Raw genomic sequence first — 20,392 nt, 5'->3', positions numbered from 1 at the left:
ATGAATGGTTTAGAATAGAACCCAAAACAAAACTCAGTCATTCTCATCTGTGGTTTCTACCTCCTAATAAAAACTGAGCTCCCTTTTTCATTTCTTTCTTCATTATAAATTAATGTTGGTGGCACAATAAAATATTGTAACAAAACCTTTTAAAGATGGGGATCACACCTCATGTCTAAACCAGAAACATCAACTTTGGCTCCCACTAAATGATTTTTATTTCCAGAGGCATCTATATTTGACTCTAAAATCACCATAAGCCACAGTGAAGTTTCAACCACCTTCAGCAAAAGTGGATCAAAGACCTCATATTTGTCAAGTTAAGAGGCAGGAGCTAGCTGTGCAGGATGTGAGCCTCTGGACACACACCTTAACACCATGTTCTGTTCTCCATGTGAACATGTGTAGTTCATAGGCTGTAAGTGCCATCCCCATGGGCAGGTTCAGCCCTGCTAGTGCAGCTCAGCAGCACCTGGAGGGAACAGGGCCTCACTCTGTTCACTGCCTTTGGTCAAATATGTCAAATCATGAAAGAGTTTCAAGAAGTAAGTAGTAGGTAACAAGGATTTCATATCAAAAGTAGACTGGAATTGGAGTGATTTGGTTCAATGCCCAGCATGGCAGTTCAGCAAATGACTCAACATCACTGTCTCCATTCACTTTTCTAAAATGACATTAATCACATTTACTGTCGAAAAAAGCAAGGCTGACAGAGAAAGTGGAAAGAAAGTGCCTTCCATCTTAAGTTTTTGCAGCCTCTAGAAATATTCCAAGTTTGGTTGGGGATTCTAGGAACCTTTTTCACTAAAGGAACATTCCGAAATATTATAAATAATAAGCAACGTAATGGCAGCTGTACAAAAGGGAAGAGCAATCCACTGAAAAGCAGGGCTTTAAAATCAGGTGTAAGCTCCAAAACCACTCTGGTACAAATGCCCAATTGCTGAATGCACACCTATAAATGCTGAAATACCATAGTTTGATTTGTCCATGCAGCAATGGACAAATGATTCGTCTTCAGAAAATAATATAGCCAGCCTAGCAAGTTCTTCTGTATTTAATTCAGCTCAGACTATAAGTAATAAGAGTCACTTACTACAAACTGTCTTAAGACACAATGTAGCCCACTATCACCAGACAAGCAATTGAGGTTTCAGAGGGGTTTTTTGGGCATGTTTGCTTGTTCGTTTGTTTTCAGGTGGAATTGAATGAACAGAGCTGCACTCTGTCATCAACATAGTCTGAAGAATGAATTTCAATGCTTCTTCAATCCTTTCTCAAGTAAGAGCTCTCTTGAAACACTACAACAATGTTCCCTAAAGTCAGTTAAAAATTTTTGACCACCATTTTGCCTTTCATTTTCAACACAACTCCTCTGTCTGGTATGTGTGGACTCAACTGTGCCTGGGTCTCTTTCAAAAGCCAGAGAACTAATGCAGCTGCTATTAAGTAGGAGTTTTTAATCACTCCCTGCTTTTGCTCTCTAATTGTAGCTATTCCAAATACCACGACATAATTAAAGAGGTCTTTTCAAAAGAAAAAACATACAGTCTCATTTACCCTTGGAGGGAAAAATAACCTTACAGACCTATCAGTATTTTGCTGCATATTGCAACTAAATTAATGAGGGGAATTAAATGCAGAGCCAATTAAAACATTTTTTTTAAAAAAAAATTCCTTTATTCCCTTGTCTACATTCAACCAAAACGAGAAGTCCCTATGAACTCAGGTTGTAGGTGTTTTTATGAGCTTCCTGGACATTATGTGAAAGTTTCACCTCTGCACAATTTTTAATTTTTACAACAAAAATGTAAGCTTTGTAGTTTAAAGCCCCACTAGTTTGTCAAAACAGAACATCCATCTTCTGTTCTTTGCAGTGGGGGCAGCTGCACAAAGCACAGCTGACACTGCTGAACACGTCTGAGTAAAGCACACAGCTACTGAGACGTGTGGGTCCAGAGGAGTGTCAGGAAAGTCCTAGATACTCAGAAATACATGTATATACTCTTATTCACACTTCACACTGCTTCTAGCACCCACAGATATCCTACAAGCCCATCTGGAAACAGGTCTGTAGGAGTTTATCCAGAGAAGACAGTCCCTGCAGCAGGATCCTTGTTCATCAACAGCTTCTGCAGTGGAAAACACTACAGAATAACAACTCCCCCAGTAACCCCCTTCCTAGAAGTTTCTATTGCAAAAGTATGAAAACTGGTTATGAAAGGGCTGCAGACTTAACAGGATGAGTAAGAGAAGACATCCTAAATATCTCCCATAGCAATGGACTGCATACCAACGAGACTGTTCACAACTTTTCTAGCAGAGGCTCAGAAGTTCATGGGGACTTGCTGCAGAGTTTCACTGCCATTCCCCACCCACCTCCAACAGCTTTCACATTATTGTAGACCTAGAGACCTGGGCAATAGTCACAATTACTCATCTGCTCCCAGATGTGCCACCCTCCGTTGGCAGCAGGGCTGCTCCCCTCATGCAATGATGAGGTACACACTGCTCCCCCAGAGCTGCTCCACCTGAACTCCTTACCTTTTCATGGGCTTATATGGCAAAAAAACCCTTGTGTTTGCTTTCTGCAGATGGCTACTATGTACTTGTACAGTTCTTCACATCTATAAAAGTATCATGATGGTTTGAACCTGATATGAGTTTGGAGATGTGAGAATACAATGTATTCTGGTCCAGTCTACCACCTTCTAATGAAAAGAGTTGGTCCCAGCTCTAGTAATTAGAAAAATGTAGGATTTAGTTATGTCTCTCTTGGAAACAGCACGTTCAGTTCTGGGCTCTGGCAGAGCTTGGCTGGGTGTAGGCTGGGCATTTGAGAGCAAGACTTGTCCCTTTCCTCTGGGTATTGCCTGAGGTGACACAGCCCCAGCCTTCTCCCGCACTAAATGCCATCACCTGGGATGCAAGCTCCCCAAAAAAGGGAGTGGGAATATACACCACATGCCTCTCTTACTGTGAGAAGGAACTTCTTTCAACTTAACATAGCTTTCCTTTGGTAAAGTTCACATTCATCAAATGTGCCCACTTATCTTTCATTTTCTCGATTAAATATTTTTCTTCATAAAATTTGGCAACTGCCTCTCTAAAAACATTACAAGTAAGAGAACAATAGACAGACAAATGAAGAACTAATGTTTCTTCCTTAATGCCTGGATTGTTACTAATGTTCCTAGATTATTGTTTTTAAGGAAATCAAGAAAAGAAAAAAACGTATCTTCAAGTTGAAAACCTTGTTGTAGTCTTTAAATGCTAAACTTTAAGAAAAAATTTCAAAGCTGAGTGTAGGTGGAGAAGCTATAAATAACCACATTTGTGCATGTTCCTTCTGTACAAGATACAGAAAATGTGCTCTGCATCAGCATAGAAAGATGCTGCTGTGCTCTGCATGAAATTTCTCCAGGCTGACAGGTAGATTATTTCTTTTGCAGTTATGCTGCTGGGTTGCTGTTCGTGAGTCTTTTCTGCAGCTCTCACGAATCATACCTGGCACTGAGCTGCAGGGTAATGAATTAGCAATACAATTAATCAAGTCTGTCACACTATGACCAATGGCAATATTCAGAAATTCAGAAATATATTCTTACTTAGGGCATATAAACGGTTTTGGTTGTTGCTGTCCAAAGCACTAGTTAGAACAGTGATTTTTTTCCTTCTGAAATGAAGACATTTTTCCCACGTCTCCCTTTCTTGTCCCATATTTACCTTTTCACATCATTTTTCCAGATGCAACTGGTGGGTCAGACATAGCTGTGGCCAGCTCTGGTCTAGGTCTGGCTCCTCCCATCTGGGCTGTTTGCTTGGACACAATCAGAGTTTTCTGAAATAATGTCCCAGGTCTCTCACAGCTCAAGAGGATGGGAAGAACATTGTTCCAGGTAGAGTAAGCATTGAAGCAAAGGCAACCCAAAAAGCTCTTGATTTTTTTGATTAAGCAAATCTCCATTTAATTTTCTTCTATGGTTGTTTCCACCACTTTAGCTTACGCTTTGAAGTTCCCAGGAAGAGAAACAGCTGAGCATGCTCAATGTCTGGCCCAGTTTCTTCTTCCTGTACTCTTACACAGGGGATCTCTACAGCTCTTTGGAACCAACAGTTAAAACAATATCCTAATTATTAGAAACCTCTTTAACAATGCTCAGGCTCTGCTGTGATCGTGTGCACTTGAAGTTTATTAATTCCTCAAATAATTATTTAGCATCTTGTGTTTTCTCCTACCTCTAGTAACTCTGTTTTACTGCTCTCACACCACACCAAGAGAAAAACAGCATTTGCAGACCTGATACTAAGTGGAGATATACACAGGACTCAGCTGATGTAGACTTCTAAGACCTTGACCTCCAAGTTGTTGCTACTAATGACAGCTATCATCACAGCTAATTTTCATGTTTGTGCACACAGCAGCACAGTGCTGCTTTTCATGTTTTTGAGGAAAAGCTTTCCAATCAAATGGAGGAATTTGTACTTTTCCAAGTGTGGCCTTTCATGGCTTGTGAAATATTTTCCTTCATTTTTTTTTTCTTGGTGGGAGTGTCCAAAATGCAGAAGGACCCCTTGAAATACACAGCAGGTATGCAGGAGGGAAAAGAGAAGCTACATGAACTCTTTAGAAAAATACATTATTTGCAAATGTGTAAATAGAGCAATTGATTCGAACTCTGCCAATGACAGATGAGCCTAAGGTTTTCAAGACGAGAAACAATGTAAAACTAAAAGAGAGTGGATAAAGATTCCGAAAAAAATGTAACTGCTCTTCACAGTTCCATCACTGATTTCCTTTATGGTCCCTTTCAGAGCCTGAGTTTGTAAAACAAAAAAATTCTCTGTCTGATAAATGTTAGGCTAAGATAACAGTATCATTACTACAATCACAAAATGTACATTTTGATAGTATCAGCCCACTGAAACCTGTTGGTAGTTTAAACAAGATATTTAAATGTAAGTAACAATTAGAAAGGACAGATAAAGCAAGGATGGGCTTTGTAAGAGAGTATCTTTACTGCAAGTGCTGTGCTCTAGGCCCTAGATAGACGCTCAGGCACTCCCCACTATGAGTTGCCTACTCACCACAGAGGAAACTGCTGATTGATATTGAATAAAGGATATTGGATAAAGCTCTGCTCTGGGTTACTATGGGGATCAGATGATTTAATCATCCAGGTTTAACAAGGCTTACAATCACAGCACTCAGCAGAGACAGGTTTAGGAAGAGAACAAATCCCGGGTGGGTCATACAGGTCTTGGTACGGTCTTGTGGCAGAAACAGAAAAATTCACCAGGATGGCAAGGGCAGCACTGCAGTAACTTTAAACACCCCTGCCAGGAACAGAGCCCTTTGGGGCTGAGCATCCTGCCAACAGCCAGGAAAACACAACCTTCCTCCATGGGGCTCTGACCTGATTAGAAACTAGAGGTAAAATATGAGAGTGCAAGCCATGTGGGGAAGAAGCATGAGAGTAGAAGAGGAGAAGCAGGAGGAATGAAAGAAGTCCCTGAATGTTGCAAGTGGCTGTTTGCCATCAAGGATTTTTCTATGATGTTCTGTCTTTTAAATAAATATCCAGCTGCCTCACAGCTCCAAGTTTATACGTGCCAGGATGTGTGCAGGGGGAAAGGAGCGCAGTACAAGGCTATGTCTGACCTCCTGGCAGTGCAGCCCTGACACTGGGTCCTGCCCAGTGATTCAAACCTGCACCACAGCTTTTCTCCTGCTGTAGGGCCACTGCAGCACCTCTTCTGCTGCTGCTTCCCGTCTGTCAGTCACTGTTCAGGGCAGAGAAGTCACAGCTCAGTACTGCAGGGAACTGGGGAAAGGGCCAAGTTGCTGTGGGGTGTGAGAAGCTTTGCCTGTGGCACACAGACCCCTGCTGAGCTGGGTGCTCACTATGCCAGACAGCAGGGCTGAAATGAAAATCCTGGAATGTTTACACCCTTGTGAAATCTCCTGCTGATTCTTCCACATGTCACAGCAGAAAGGGATCCTGTGAGGGTTTCAAAGGCTGGAAGGCCAGTGACCTTACAGATGCACCAGAGGAGGCCGTGGATAATGGCAGTGAGGAGCTGTTTGTCCATGGATAGCCCAGGCTGCCATGGCAGACAGGTAATGCAAAAATAAACTAGAATATGTGGGCAAGAAGGATCAGACTTATGAAAACTCTCTTCAGCAAGGAACAACTTTGAGCTGTTCAGAGAAAAGAAGAGACACTTCAATGGTTCCAAGAGTGAGACCCCTGAGCAGAATGAAGGGCAGAAGTGTTTGGGGACTTTCCCTATGAGCACCTTTTTAAAGAAAAGCTTAATTTTCCCCAAACTGAAATTTTCTGTGAAAAACTTTCTTTCTTCCTGTTTTTTGGGGTTTTTTTCCTAGTTTGATGGCTCCAGGGCTACAGCATCCCCTCATGATGAACTTCCTTCTTTTGTTGTTTCATAACACCTTGTGGACTTTGAAAACTTGAGGAGGAAAGCAAGCAAGAGCCATATCCAAAATACATTTTGATTGTTTAAAGTTACTTTTTGTTGGAGGAACAGGGAACATAATAATACAAAAAAAAGTATCATTTTGTGGTTTCCTTCCCCCCCACAACTTTTCCTCCTTTTTTTGGGAAGGGAACCATCTGAAGGTCAAAATGTTTTATATGTTGCTGAAGCCAAAAATAAAAGTAATTTTCTCCATCCCTCCATCTAAAAAAATCCAAAAGGCAGGAAAAAAACTAAGTCAAGAGCTTTCAAAACAAAGGGAGTAGAAAGGTGAAAGACCAATGGATAGACCTGAAATGTGTTTGGTTTGCATATTTTCACATTTGAAAGACATTTTTGTTAAAGGGAACCATAGTGTAACATAAAAGAAGTTTATAGCTGTAACAGTATACAGGAATTGGAGCCAAGCAGCTCTGTCTGAATGTGCCTGAAGGGTTACCCCAGCCTATGCAATAGCTTCCAGAACTACAATCCAGGTTACAGCTTCTAAAAACAAGCAAGAAGCTTTGTGTAAGGCTTTCCTGTGAGGAATATGAAACAAAAGAAGTTGCCTAAAAGTCTCCTGTGAGCTAAAACTCTGCATTTAGTTCAAAATAGTGCACAACCTCTGTTCCATGGGAAGAAATACCAGAACTCTTCAGTCAAGTTGGTTTGGTAGGGCAGCTATCAGAACTAGGCACAGCCCACAGGAGATGCTAACAGAGCAAAGAGCTGCTGCACAGCACAGCACAGCCAGGGAAAGTAGTTTGTAGCATGAAGCAAGGCAGAGCTGCAAGGATAGTGAGAACTAACAGGAATGACTGGCATGGAAAGGAGCAGCTCAGCCTAAGTTGGCTCTTATATATATGGTATAGATATTACCCAGCAAGACATAATAATCTCAAACCATGAGTGTAATTCATTACAGAGGAGAAAGGTAACCAGCTGGCTGAGCAGCTGCTCCATGGAGGAAAACACGGGGAAAAGTGTTATAGTTATACATTAGGAACTAGCTTTCATTATGTTCTTTGTTGTCTGGCAAGGTTTTTTCTCACATCAATGAAAATACCTTTTGCTGGCCATCAGTCAAAAGCAATATGAAAGAGGAATGATCACTCTGAGTGACAGGCAGGACCACGAAAAAGCTGGGAGGCCATATGAGGAGATAATTGAAAGGAAAGATCAAGGGAAACAAATGGAGTAGAAAAGAATGACTATTTTGGACTCCTAAACCAGTGCCTAAAATAGCATCTTTATTTCTTAGTGTAAAATACCTTTATTTCATTTTCAGATAGTCCAAATAAATCCTAAGATCTTTCCATAAGGGGTAAAACTTGAGTATCAGTGACCCTGTTGGTTTAGAGCAGGGATTTGTGAATCAGACATCCTGACATGGAAAGTTCTAGTCATGAAGCTTGAAGTGACCTTTGGCAGATTGCTGAACATCAACCTTTTAGAAAACCCATAATCCTGAAATGAAAGAAACCTTAATAAATGAGAAGCACTACTATTATTGTTACTTCTTAAAGTTACAGGGCAGAAAGTTTTCTGGCATTCCAGTCTACATCTACTCAAAGACCTTATTTTTCTCCATGTCCTTATGACAATTGCTCATTCTAGCAATTACTTTCAAAAAATATACATATAGCTGGGGAAAACTCAATTTTATTTCTCTTTCTTCACCACTGCAACCCTTCTATTTTTGTAGGGCTAATCAGTAACAGACAAGCCTAATTCTCTCTCCTCCTTTGCCATGACACTAAGAGCCAACGATGCCTTTCAGAAACAATAAACTGCACATGATATTTTCAGGAATGCTGACATGCAAACAATCCCAAGACAGAAATAGACAATGAGGATGTGATACATAATGACTACAAATTCTGTTTAAGTGTAACATCAAATTCTAGCAGTTTGCTAAGGACTGACTTCCCTGCAGAATGCTGCAAAGCAAATCTGGGATCAGGCAGACGCTGCAGAATGCCCAGCAGGATGGCATCACACAAGATCTGGGCTCCTGCATCCTAATAAATCTCACCCAACATTAGGTAGTGAACTGAAGGTCTTGTCTGAAGAGCCTACATTATCATTATTTCCCTGACAGTCTGGAATAAGAGAGGGAAGTATCCAGGGTACAGTGAGAGTCATTCTCTGGAGATGCCAGTGTCTCTCCACTGACTATAAAAGGAGACTGCATTAGGCTCCTGACTTGGATGATTCAGTTGTGCTTCTAAAGACAGGCAGGATAAATACAGACCATACAGACCAATACAGATCATTACACCTGCCTACAGAGAAGGAACTGCATCTTTAGATCACCTTCTCCATTTCTCCATGCTATGATTTGTTTCCTCTTCACCCACTGAAAGACAGATCCAAGTCCTCAATGAGTCAGGATGATTTCAGAGGATTTCCACAAGAGCTTCTTAGCCTAAGAACCCAAACATTTGCCATTCAAGAAGTAGCAAAACAGATCACCTGAAAGGAACTAGGTCTTGAAGGACAGACAGTTCTCTAAACAAGAAAAACTGTCTTTTTGACAGATAAAGGAAATTTTTTTTCTGTTCCTCTTCTCACTTCAATAGGTTCAGAGATCAAGCTGGCTCATTCAGATTTCTTCAGATCTTATCTCCCAAGACAGCTGTGAAGCTCATCAAAGTGTTCCTCCACTGCTCATACATCAGTGCTAAGTAAACTTCAGTTGGTAACTGAATCTGCCCCTGGAGTTGGATATCCCTTGCACTACTGCTCTGTGTATAAATTAAAAAGTGATCATTATTATTTTTTCATCAGTGACTCTTTAGGAGCACAAAGAACAATGGTCTGCTTGTCTTAATAACTGTGTAAAGGAAGAATGAGACAAAGGTTTTTTCCAGATAATTTCAAGTTATACTTTAAATAAAATTATGAAGAGGATAGTGTATTGTTAATCAGAAACCTCTAAGAGATTTCCAGAATAAATATCTTTAAACAAAAATTTAAACCTATAGTTCTTTGTGAAGAATTTTGGCACAAAAATAATACAAGATAATACTGGTCTAAATTTAAAAGCATTGTCAGACATTAAGGACAGAGCTCCCTTTCTCTCATGTGAGTTTGAAGTAAGTAGAGCAGTTTAGTTTTTAGGCTGATGGCCTCAGACATCTGAGGTATTCTTATCCCATACAGTGATCAGTGGTTACAGGCTGCAAATGTCCTGGGTTCTGCCTGGACAGAAACAGCCACTGTATGAACGGGCCCAAATAGCAACATGCCACATGACTGCACCCTCACTCAGGGAGCTCTGCTGTGGCCCTTCAAAGGGAGGATTTCTATGACAGAGTTATTGGTAAAGAGGAAAAATGCACATTATTCCTTTCAATTCTGCTCTTTTTCCAAGAACCCTGTCCTGCTTTTCTTGGACAACCCTGAGCACACTGCCTATAAATGCTCCATGTCTTTGCAAGGGGACAAACTAGAAGGAACTAGAGCAATATCCTTATGAAATCACCAGAGACTGAGGAAATATGTGGGCAATACTCTCCTTCCCAGTGTGGTTCCTTGTGAGGCAAATCCAACACAATCTGGTCAAGGAGTACCAGGGGTTGTGTAGCTATTCAGGCTGCTCCTCCTCTATACTCTGTCATCAATAGAGCTTAGAGAGACATCTACAGTCAGTAGAAGTCATCTGAAACTCCTGCATAATCCCATGCCATTGTGGGTTCAAATTAAGGAATGACAGTCCTTTTTTAACAGTTCAAAATAAGGAACTAAATCACTCAGCAATCCTTGTTACTTAAGTGGCCATTTTCACTATAATTGCAGGATCAGCACAAATAAACCACCACTTTACTTTCAGCATTGGTTACTTAAAAGTCCTCTTCAGAAGATGAGTGGGGCCACAGATCTCTTCATTGCCTGGGCTCACACTCATACTGCTTGAAAACATTCCCATTCCTTTGGAGGAGCAATAGGAATGGAATGAAAATAGCCGTGAAAAAGCAGTTGACAAAATGTTTTATTGCACGGTGTGTGATGTGGATGAAAGCAAACAGAAAACCCTTTTACTACAATTGTACAACCTTTACTGTAAAAATAATAAAGCAGAGAAGTGCTACATCAGAGGTGTTAGAGATGTATGTGGGCTTGGAGACACGTGCACATAATATTAAGTTGGTGCTTTGGAGCTCTGTAGGTAAAAGCTGTACGGTGTTCCATCAGAATTGTCTGCTGAGATATTCATGTCAGATATTAAACCAGTGTTATCACCACTTCCTGCTGGAAGGACAGAATTAGTGAGAACAAAGGTATTTATCTCTTAGTCATGGATAACAAAAGGGTTTTTTTCTCTCCTGTTGTATCCCATTAGGAGATTGACACCTTTTTTCATTATTTTTTGGGGGCAATACAGCCATACTTAGAACCTCCACTCAGTATCACTTATGGCTGGTACGGTCACACACACCTAAGCTCAGAGAAAGTACAGCAGTGATACTCTGAAAATGTAAACATGTAAGTGACAAACATTAAATGCACCTCATGACCATATCAATTTACCAAAGGAGTTGTGAAGATTCTCTAGGATGCTTTGAATTGTAATTTTTAATTAATGACTGACAGTGGGAGCTATTTATATGCTAAATCTGTTCAGATGGCACACAGAGCATGTGATGTACTCTTGCAGGGTGATGTGGCTGAAATCATCTGGTAGTAAAAATAATTTTGACTTAATTATAATGTTCTTTTTTCTTCCTTAGCAATTGTTTATGAATAAATCTCTTGTTTTACAAGACCCAGTGAAGGTGTTATTGTAAACAAAGCATAAAAGCAGATATATAGTCTCATTTCTTTTGTCTTTGAAACAAACTATGACAAGTTGGAAAATTACAGAATGTTGGAGAACTCTTCACTACCTCTAAGGGATCAAAACAACCAAGTGTACACATGCAAATGGGGGAGTAATGCACAGACCTAATCCTCTAAAATCTTGTGTGAGAGCTAAATGAAACATAAACTGCCTCAAATATCCAAGCATTCTTCTGCAAATGGACCACATAGATCACATGTATCACACAAAGTGTTCAGCATTCTCAGATAATGTATGGAGACAGACAGATGCTGGCAGGACATTTTTCCATTCGAATGATGTCAGGATCATGCCCTGATCCATTTGCTCTGCCAGTAAAAGCCAGACACATTACAAGTTAAAGTGCTTGGTTATGACGAGAGACAGCCTTTCCTCTTCAATACTCTGCAGTCTCCCACAACAATGGCAGCTGGTAAATGTAATGATATCAAAATGGCCACATGGCCTTTTTATCCATCACCAGAGGCAGATAATCATGTAAGGAAACCAAAACTATGTCCCTTAATGTATCTGGGCATGAAGCCAACAGAAGGCAAATCCCAAATTTAGAGAAATCAGATGAACCTGACACTAGTCTAGCTTGGCCTTCTCAATAACCAAGACGATTTGAGACATCACTGCAGCTGGAAAGGCAGCAGTTCCAGCTTTCTTAGCACTGCCTACCCTCTCACCAGTAAATGTTTGTTAGTGTCATCTTGCTGTCTACCACTGGTCTTCATCTGCCATTATGAGCCTGCTCCATTTTGCCATGCAGATCCACCACAACTAACTCAACACTGTTCATAGCCAAGAAACCACCAGCATGTGCAGTACCTCTACATCCACCTATTTTTCTGCTCTTCATTTACAGGCAGACATCCCAACCAAAGTGAAGCAAGAAGAAAGTAGTACCAGAAGTGACCTTCAGAGAATCATGTGAGTCTGTGGAGAAACAGGCTGCCTGTGCCAGGCTGTGTTGGCATGCAGGCATGGCAGTGATGGAAAGACTGAGAATTTCTGTGAGAAGCAATGAAGGCTGCAGAATGAGAATGTCAGTGTGACTATTCTGATATGAAAGTGTGCTAAAAAGTACCAAGTTCACGGCTTGCTCAGACCATTGCAATAATGTATCAATATCTAGTCTCCTTCTACTTTAACAGGTGTGCTTCACTCAAATGAGTTTATTGAGTGGAGAATAGAGGTGAAACTATTTCCCTTGTGAAAAAAAGGGGATGGGGAGGCAATGGGGTGAAGAACAGCCTTTAAAGCTTCAGCTGTTTCTAAGGCTGTTTGACATTTCCTGCTACAAGTCTTTTGCTCCCCTTGCTGTTTCATGGTGTTGCTGTTCACAGGGCAAAGGGAACATGTTAGAGTGGAGAATGCACACAGAGCCTGGCAGGATAAATCAGGACCTAAAGGTGCAAAGCAGTGGAAATATGAGAAAATATGAGAAAATATGAGAAAACACTTTCAAACATCAACAGAAATTGAAATGGTGTAATTTGATGGTAAATAGTCTGCAGAAGGGGAAGATACAGAGCAGAGAGGAGCAAAAGGGAAAAGAGAGAAAAGGTACCAAAAATGGTACCAATGAATCTGCAGCAACTACAAAATAATGGCATGAAAGTCAAAGGGATTTTTCTTCTCCCTTGCAGGACAGAATATCAGCACCTCCTCCCACAGCTGTGCTCTAAAAGGATCAAATAGCGTAGTTCTTCCCTATCTGAAACCAGAGAACTTCTAAAAAACTACTGAAGCAATGAAGTATTGTACACACTCAGCAACCCAACATTTTTATAATGATCCTAAATACTTTTGGTGTTAAAAGCGTTTCTTGTCAGTTCCTGCCTGTGTTGAACCTCGTGGCAGCTCACAAATTTTCTTAACTGCTGTTGCTTGTGTGTGAATGGTGCTCTATTTCCTGTGAAGGCTGCAAATGCAGTTTCACACCATTTATTTTCTTTCCTTCTTTAAAACACTATATATTCATAACTCAGCATCCTCAGCACACCATTATTTACCCCGGTTCACATGTGCAAATGGATGTAATTGCATTAATACATAGATGTAGTAGCAAATAGTCTTGTAAAATGTCTGATGGTGTGAGGTAGTGATTATGTCTAATGATATTTTATAGCATAACATTTCTTACATTAATATTGTAACTTAGCAATCCACAGTGTTTACACTGTTTTTTATACAGATGTGTATATTTTTTATACAATGTGTATTTCAGTTATGCTGTGACTGTAGGGATTTTGTGCAGTTCAAGCTGAAAGCCAGCTAGATTCAGAAGTATTTCCTTGACAGTGTGAAACTCTGAGAACACAGCCCTGACTCGCCATTAGTACATACAGCAGGTAGTCTTGCCTTGCAAGTGGTGCAGATAACTATAGAAATCATATGAATGAGCCCTGTTGAACAGAGTTTAACCTTCAAATCCAGTTCAAATGGCACACACTTGGCCTATACATAGGTATAGGCCTATGGATGAAGGCTATACATTTAGCCTTCATCCAGCTAATCAGCTCTGCAAGAACCCTGTGCACAGCTGATATTCCATGCCCATACTCAACCCCTCTGACAAGCCTAACCAGAGTAGTTAGATAAAGAATTACTGATCTCTCAGAGTCCACAAGAGTCTCTTCTTGGAGATGCCTTTACCAAAATCTGGTTTTGTTGTTAATAGCAGACTGAGAGGATGCAAAATAATCTTGGAGTCTCTATTAAGACATGCAACACAGAACCCCTGTCCCTGCTAACATCCACGTGTAGGACAAGATTGATGCACAGCAGGTGACATGACAAGAAAGGTATGGATGAACAAGTGAAGGAGTGCAAGTTCTGCCACAGAGATCATCTTTCACCAGAACTTTTACTGCACTGGACAACAGCTGGAGAGGGTGAGCCAGAGCATACCCTGACAGTGAAAACTGCACCTGTGAGAAACTGTTTAATTCTGAGCTGTGTGAGAGAAATATCTTCCTTAGAGAAACTATGCTGTATCACTACGTGTTTAGAAGACAGAGAAGTCTAAAAAATTCAAGGCTCTCTTGTCAGGATTTCTTCTCCCACATCTTTTCATTTTACACTTGAACTAGAGGGAACTCAGTTGAAGGTTATTAAATTTTGACAAGGCAAGAAATTATTATAGATAAATGTTGCTTATGATCAGTGACAATATAGAGGTAGACAGCTTTATCTGCCAACCAATGGGCATTTAACAAAATAAGCATAATAGGAATTGCATGACAGATATACAGGAGGTGATTAGTTTCAAAAAAAAGCTCCCATCAACATACTCTGATATCTTCCTCCTCCTCATGGAATCTACAATTCATATTTCTGTTTAGCTGATAATTTCATTTATGAGTTAGAAAGCATTTATCTTGAATAGTACAGATGTTTAGTGAACAGAATGATTCATCTCTTCCTCTCTACTTTCTAAGTAGGACAAAGAGATGCCTCCAGTGTGTGCTAGGATGGAAGCATGTCTGTCATTAAGTTGTTGCTTCCCAGATAATAACTACCCATTAAGAGAAAAATTTGGAAAGACTGCTGCCAACAGAACTCACACAGAGGAATGCTCTTTAAAGTGATTGTGCTCCAGAGACTCTTACTGCTTGTTTCTTTTTCTCCCACCAAAAGCCACAGTACGTACAAAGACCTGTTCCTTTTGAAAACCAGTGACACAGCTTCGCTGCCCTGCATGTGTGGGAAGTAAAAGTCTGAATGGGCTTCATGAATGAACCTCATAAACACTTCTACTGAATTCAGAAGATGTAAGAGAGAAAGTTTCAGTTTGGAAAGACTGAACAAAAGTGTAAATCACCCTAGGGAATGAAGAATACCTAAGATACTTATTCATGTTAAATAGCACAATTAGAAAAAGTATAAAAACATCAGAATTTAAACCCCTTGATTTTTCAGATTTTAGCCCTAAAACTGTATTAACTTCACATAGTTTGCTAGAAGTATTCTAACTGAATACCAAATATATGGTCTATTTAATATATAGCTTATGAATTTCATTACCATGCAGCATGTTTGCTGACACATAATGAAAGAAAACTTGCTTAAATTAAGCATCTGTTACATTCATTCCCAGTTTTAGTTATATATATGTCATGAATATTTTTGTGGTTTTAGAGGAAAACCCGAATAGATAGAAATTCTGGTAAACTTTTGAAGACTGCCAAAGAAAAGATCAGAAATATTTGCAAAGGACATCTACAGCTACAGTTCTGCCTATGCTGGTACACTCCAGTTATGGCATTAATAGCACCACAGATTTGCATGTTGAATAACAGTTGCCTGTCTCCTGTCCTTGTTGGTTCATGTCTATTTTGCATGTGACAGCTTTGTCACTCTGTCTCTGCCTCATTTTTCACTTGGAGGAAGGCAATGGCATGAAGAACCCCAGGGACATTAGAATGCTCTATAAACATGATTAGAGCATTCAGCCTCTTCATTTAAAGCAAGTACCATATTGCTACCAACATCTGCTTTGGGCTATAATGGGGCCCTTAAACAAACCACACCACCCTGAATGAGCAGAGCCCTAGAACATCTGTTGATTGTGCCTGCATAGTTGGCAGCTACAAACATGGCATCTCATACTTACTGTCACTCACACTCTTGTGCTGCTACTCATATGGATTCCTTTGGGAGAGAAAAGTTATCCACTAGGAGCTGAGGTTCTCGGAGATGAGCCTGTGCTGTATAAACTGTATTTCTGTGAGGAGTGCTCTGAGCATTGGGGTGTGCACTTCACTGGGGCCAGCAGACTCGTGGCATGGGTATGTGGACTCCATAAGTGGCAATAGTGCAAAGATCATATAAACAGCACCACTAAACTGTCAGTTTATGTTGTTTCCACACTGAAAGGTGAAAAACACCACGGTTCAATTGCTTTTTACACTTGAAATTCTTTTTTTCTATTAAACATCACTTTCTCAGGAACAGTAGAATACCTATAACTAATTGCTCACTTGTGACAAATTAACCACTGAAAATAGTGCCCCATTCTTACAGGGAATGGACTCATCGATATTCAACAGACTGATTGATAATTTCCAACATGAAACCAAGAGATACTGAAAGATGCATTAGGATTTTAGCCCCCTTTTTCAAGCTGTGTGTGAAATCTTGGTCATGGCACCAGCTTCTAGATGAGTCACTAACCTTTATGGCTCCAAATCAAGGGTCATTTCTTATCACTTCAGTAGGGATATTACCTGTTGAACATCCTGCTGGAAGACACAGAGCTGCAGCCTTTGATGTAGCCGGACCTTTCTGTGTTGCCAGATGCTTTCTAGGCGCCGCTGGTGGTGCAGGACTTCATGTACCACATCCAACACCTGGTGAACAGCTTTGGAGTAGTTTGCAGTAGCAGTAAGGGATTCAGAATTCCCAGGACTCAAGGGACGCTGTAGGACATCCAGCAAGGCTTTTCCATCCTGGCTCACCTGAATGAAGAAATAGGCCTGCTTCACTGCACTGGTACTTAAATATCTGAGAGCTGACAGAGAACAGCCATCGTTCGTCTGCTGTGTTTTCCTTATTTCAGTCAAAAAGGAAGAAAGAGCTCATAACATCTCTTTTTGACTGGCACTTACACATTCTGCACTTGCCTTTGCTTCCTGGTGGCCGCCCTGCTGTGTCACTCAGCAGGAGCACAGGTAGGGCACTGCTGGGGCTGCACGCAGAGACCCCAGGGCTTTATTCCACTGTGACACTCGGGCACTGAAAATTCCTGACACACACTGCTTGGTGACAGGTGGCATTTGCAAGTGCAGGCCTATCTTTGTGAGGAGGTGGCATTTTAAGAAAACCACAGATGGCGGAGTCATTCATATTCTGTATAATAAGGGAGAGTCCTTTCTTTGTAGGATTATCAAGTATGTCTATACATTGAGAAGTGTGACATTCCCTTCTGTATTTCATTCAGTGGCAGTGAAAAGTAAATTAATATATGACTGATTCTTTTCTTCCCCAGGAACAGCTCAGAGGAACCTATGGTCTCAATTTTCAATAGACTATGAAGTTTGCTGGTAAATGCAAAGCCCTCTGCACACATGTAACCTTTTTCAAGCATATTAAAAGATATTTACAGATACAAAGGCATTTGGGCATTTAAAAAAATCAGAATGTCTGGTTTTTAATGTCAGACTTTTTTTTCTGGAACATTCCTGGACCATTTTCATATTGCAGGGGAAAAATGACAAATTTAACCATAAAAACCATATTTCTGCTACTGACTCTTGAAAAACGTTTTTTTTTAAATAATTTTTCAGTTCCAGATTAAAAAATTAAAGTATTTTGTTCAACAGAAATGATAAATGAGGAAACTATTGGAATCCCTCTCTTTTCCCAGCCTACTTTTTTGCTTTTCCTTCTGAAGCAAACTGCAGTGAAAATCACAAGTTTTCCTGAAATTGTATTTGTATGCAATCACAATCACCAATCTTGACAGAGAATAGGGTAATGAATGTTTTTCATCCAGTTCAAATTCTGAACATTAGCAGCCAAAGTTAAAACACGTCTCCAGGATTTCTGCGTCTCATTCATTCTTGTATTAGAAGTTGCTTGTTCAAATGTAGCAAATATTCTTTTAATGCCCAAACCTGTGTCTTTTGGCAAGCCATGCCACATCCTGGTCTGTGCTAGCACTGGGTATATGGTGCATTTTCAGAGAAACTAAGAGACCTTTTGAGATGCATCCTGGCAAAAACTGGAGTCAAATCTCACCATATTTATGACTATTTGGTGGCCTTAGGAAAATTTTTGGGCTTTTCCTAAGTGTTCAAGGCAATTTGGAACTATTTTAAAAATTATAATTTTGGAATCAGGAAATAACTGGAGAGTACATAGGGAGTGGCTTCACATATTCAATTTCAGTTGCTGCTGAAAATCAGCTGGAAAAATTTGCACTTGCTGGAGCCTTCTGGAGTCACAGAGGGAGCAACAACATAGTGGTGATATGATAGAGGATTTCAGGAGGACACACTGAGGCACAGGTGTTACCTTGGCAAGATTATGGAGATGGCACTAGCTGCTAGTCAGGAAGAAGCAGCTTCCAGAGGAAGAAGATAAGGCATACTGCATCCTATGTTATCCATGGGAAGACAATCAGCAACTACTTAATTGCTGGGAGCAGGAAACCAAGGCCACGGACACATGTGGGTGTAGATTGTTAGACCAGAAACACGCCCTCTGCACTGGCTAAATCCACTGTGTAATTCACTGTGTGTTTCTCTTACTGGGATTTGGGTTTAGAGGTGGTCTGAATCAGTCCCTGGGTAGTGTTCCAGTGGTTTTAACAGAATCCCTGCTGATTTACACTACTACAATCACAGGAGAACTGGGATTAAGAATAAAGGTTCAAAAGTTTACCAATAAGAGATGTGATTGCACAGAAAATATAACACACATGTTTTACTCAAAACAACTTTCTTGGAAAATTTGTGCTGTAATACAGAGCTATCAACAGCTACACTTCTGCATTGTCTCTTACTCCTTTCTCTTCTATGGGATGTAGGTTTTTATCTGTTGCATGGCAATTTGTTTCTGTCTAAAAAGCCTCAGAGATTACAAGTTAAGATTTTTCCCTAATGGGGATAACCTAGTTATTCTCTGCACAGACAGAAATAAAACACAATAAAATGTCAATAATCAGTAACACAAATCAGAGGCTATTAGAAGTGTTTTTGTACTCTCCAGTTTACATCCCTGTCCCATCATACTGGACTAAATAAATGAAAAGGAGCATGGTGACCACCAGGTAACCAATGGTACTCAGTATTCTCAAGGATAACATAGATATTGAAGGGTTTCATATCATCCACAGCTCTGAAATTCTTCAGTTTAAAAGGTTTGTTTTCCAAAATTGTGCATATATTGCATTCCAAATCAATAGCTCAGAAGGTCTGTGCTCTCAGAGTTCCCCAATGAGCAGATATCAGAAAGGAACAGCCTCACAAATGGAGAAGCCACCTACTGTGCTCTTTCAGTCATTTCCATGTTCTCCTCATAACTGCAAAAATAAACCAACAAAACTCTTTTCATGTGACTCTTTTTGAATTTTTCAAGGACTGTGCAAGGAGACAAGTAAAACAACGCAGTTTAGTCACATCATTTAATTTTATATCTTATTTACAACATATTTTTAATTATTGCAAAAGTCTTAAGCTGAATGGACCCACACCCCACGACTTGCAGTGCCAGTTAGGTGTAAGTGCCAGTGCTGCATTTCTCAAAGAAAACTTGATCCTTTCTCACTTATTTTGAGAAGTACACAACTGCTGCTGGACTCTAGGAAAGTTTCACTCAGCACCTGACACAAAACCCACATATACTCTCATCACCTGGTGACATTCCTGGCTTTGGGGTAGGAAAAGGATGGGCAGAATACAAATGCTTCTAAAAGTTATGTAAGCTTGGGTGAACCAAAAGATAGATTTTGTTGTGCTAGTGGAATCATCCCATGGCTGCTCTATACAAAGATAGGGAATTAGTGAAAATCTGCAGAAATCCTTTACAGAGGGCCAGGAAGACCTCCAGAGCCTTGGAAGTGACAAGACTAATGGTGCCATCTGTGAAACAGCTACAGTGTGCACTAGGGGAAAAAAAATATGGGGTTTAGAGCAAATATATTATTCCTCCATGATGCCCAGAGCAAGGAATGAGCAAGTGGGAGATACATATATATATTCTGTCCTGGAGTCTTCACTTGGTAATTTACTAAGTATAGCAAACACTACCACAGTCCTCCAGTCCAGCTTGGAAAACCCAGCAAGGAGCAAAATCCCTTCACAGCCAGAGAGACTCTTCTGTAGAGCACAGTCTAGGGAAAATGACTTTTTCTCAGTAGCTGTTACTTTATGCTGTAGCCTGAATGGGGGAAAAAAGCAATGTAGGGGTTTTTTTGACAAAATTCCAGAGAATTTGTCTCAGCATTCTTGGCACCCTCTTTTAAAGGAAAAAAAGCACATACCCTATTTAGGTCAGAGATATTTTACAACAGTATATACAAATACATCTGAGATGCTGCTTGGGGACAGGATTTAGTGGTAGATTATAGTTTTAGCT

The 20,392-nt window shown here is 40.3% G+C and overlaps 1 protein-coding gene across 32 annotated transcripts in view; it reads right to left on the bottom strand.

Moving 5' to 3' along the window:
- The window catches only part of KALRN (kalirin RhoGEF kinase), a 501,085-nt gene that overhangs the window by 220,028 nt on the left and 260,665 nt on the right, over positions 1 to 20,392 (bottom strand). For all 32 annotated transcript variants that reach the window (XR_015289279.1, XR_015289280.1, XM_086897893.1 and 29 more), the window contains one exon: positions 16,540 to 16,770. Coding sequence is in view for 30 of the 32 variants with exons in the window: in XM_086897893.1 (XP_086754019.1) it covers positions 16,540 to 16,770 (231 nt within the window). In the remaining 2 variants the exon portion in view is untranslated. The remainder of the gene's footprint in view (positions 1 to 16,539; positions 16,771 to 20,392) is intronic.

This window comes from Cyanistes caeruleus, chromosome 7 (assembly GCF_971803275.1).
Source record: "Cyanistes caeruleus chromosome 7, bCyaCae1.hap1.1, whole genome shotgun sequence".
NCBI classification, from domain to species: Eukaryota; Metazoa; Chordata; class Aves; order Passeriformes; family Paridae; genus Cyanistes; species Cyanistes caeruleus.
This window is presented reverse-complemented; position numbering and strand designations above follow the sequence as displayed.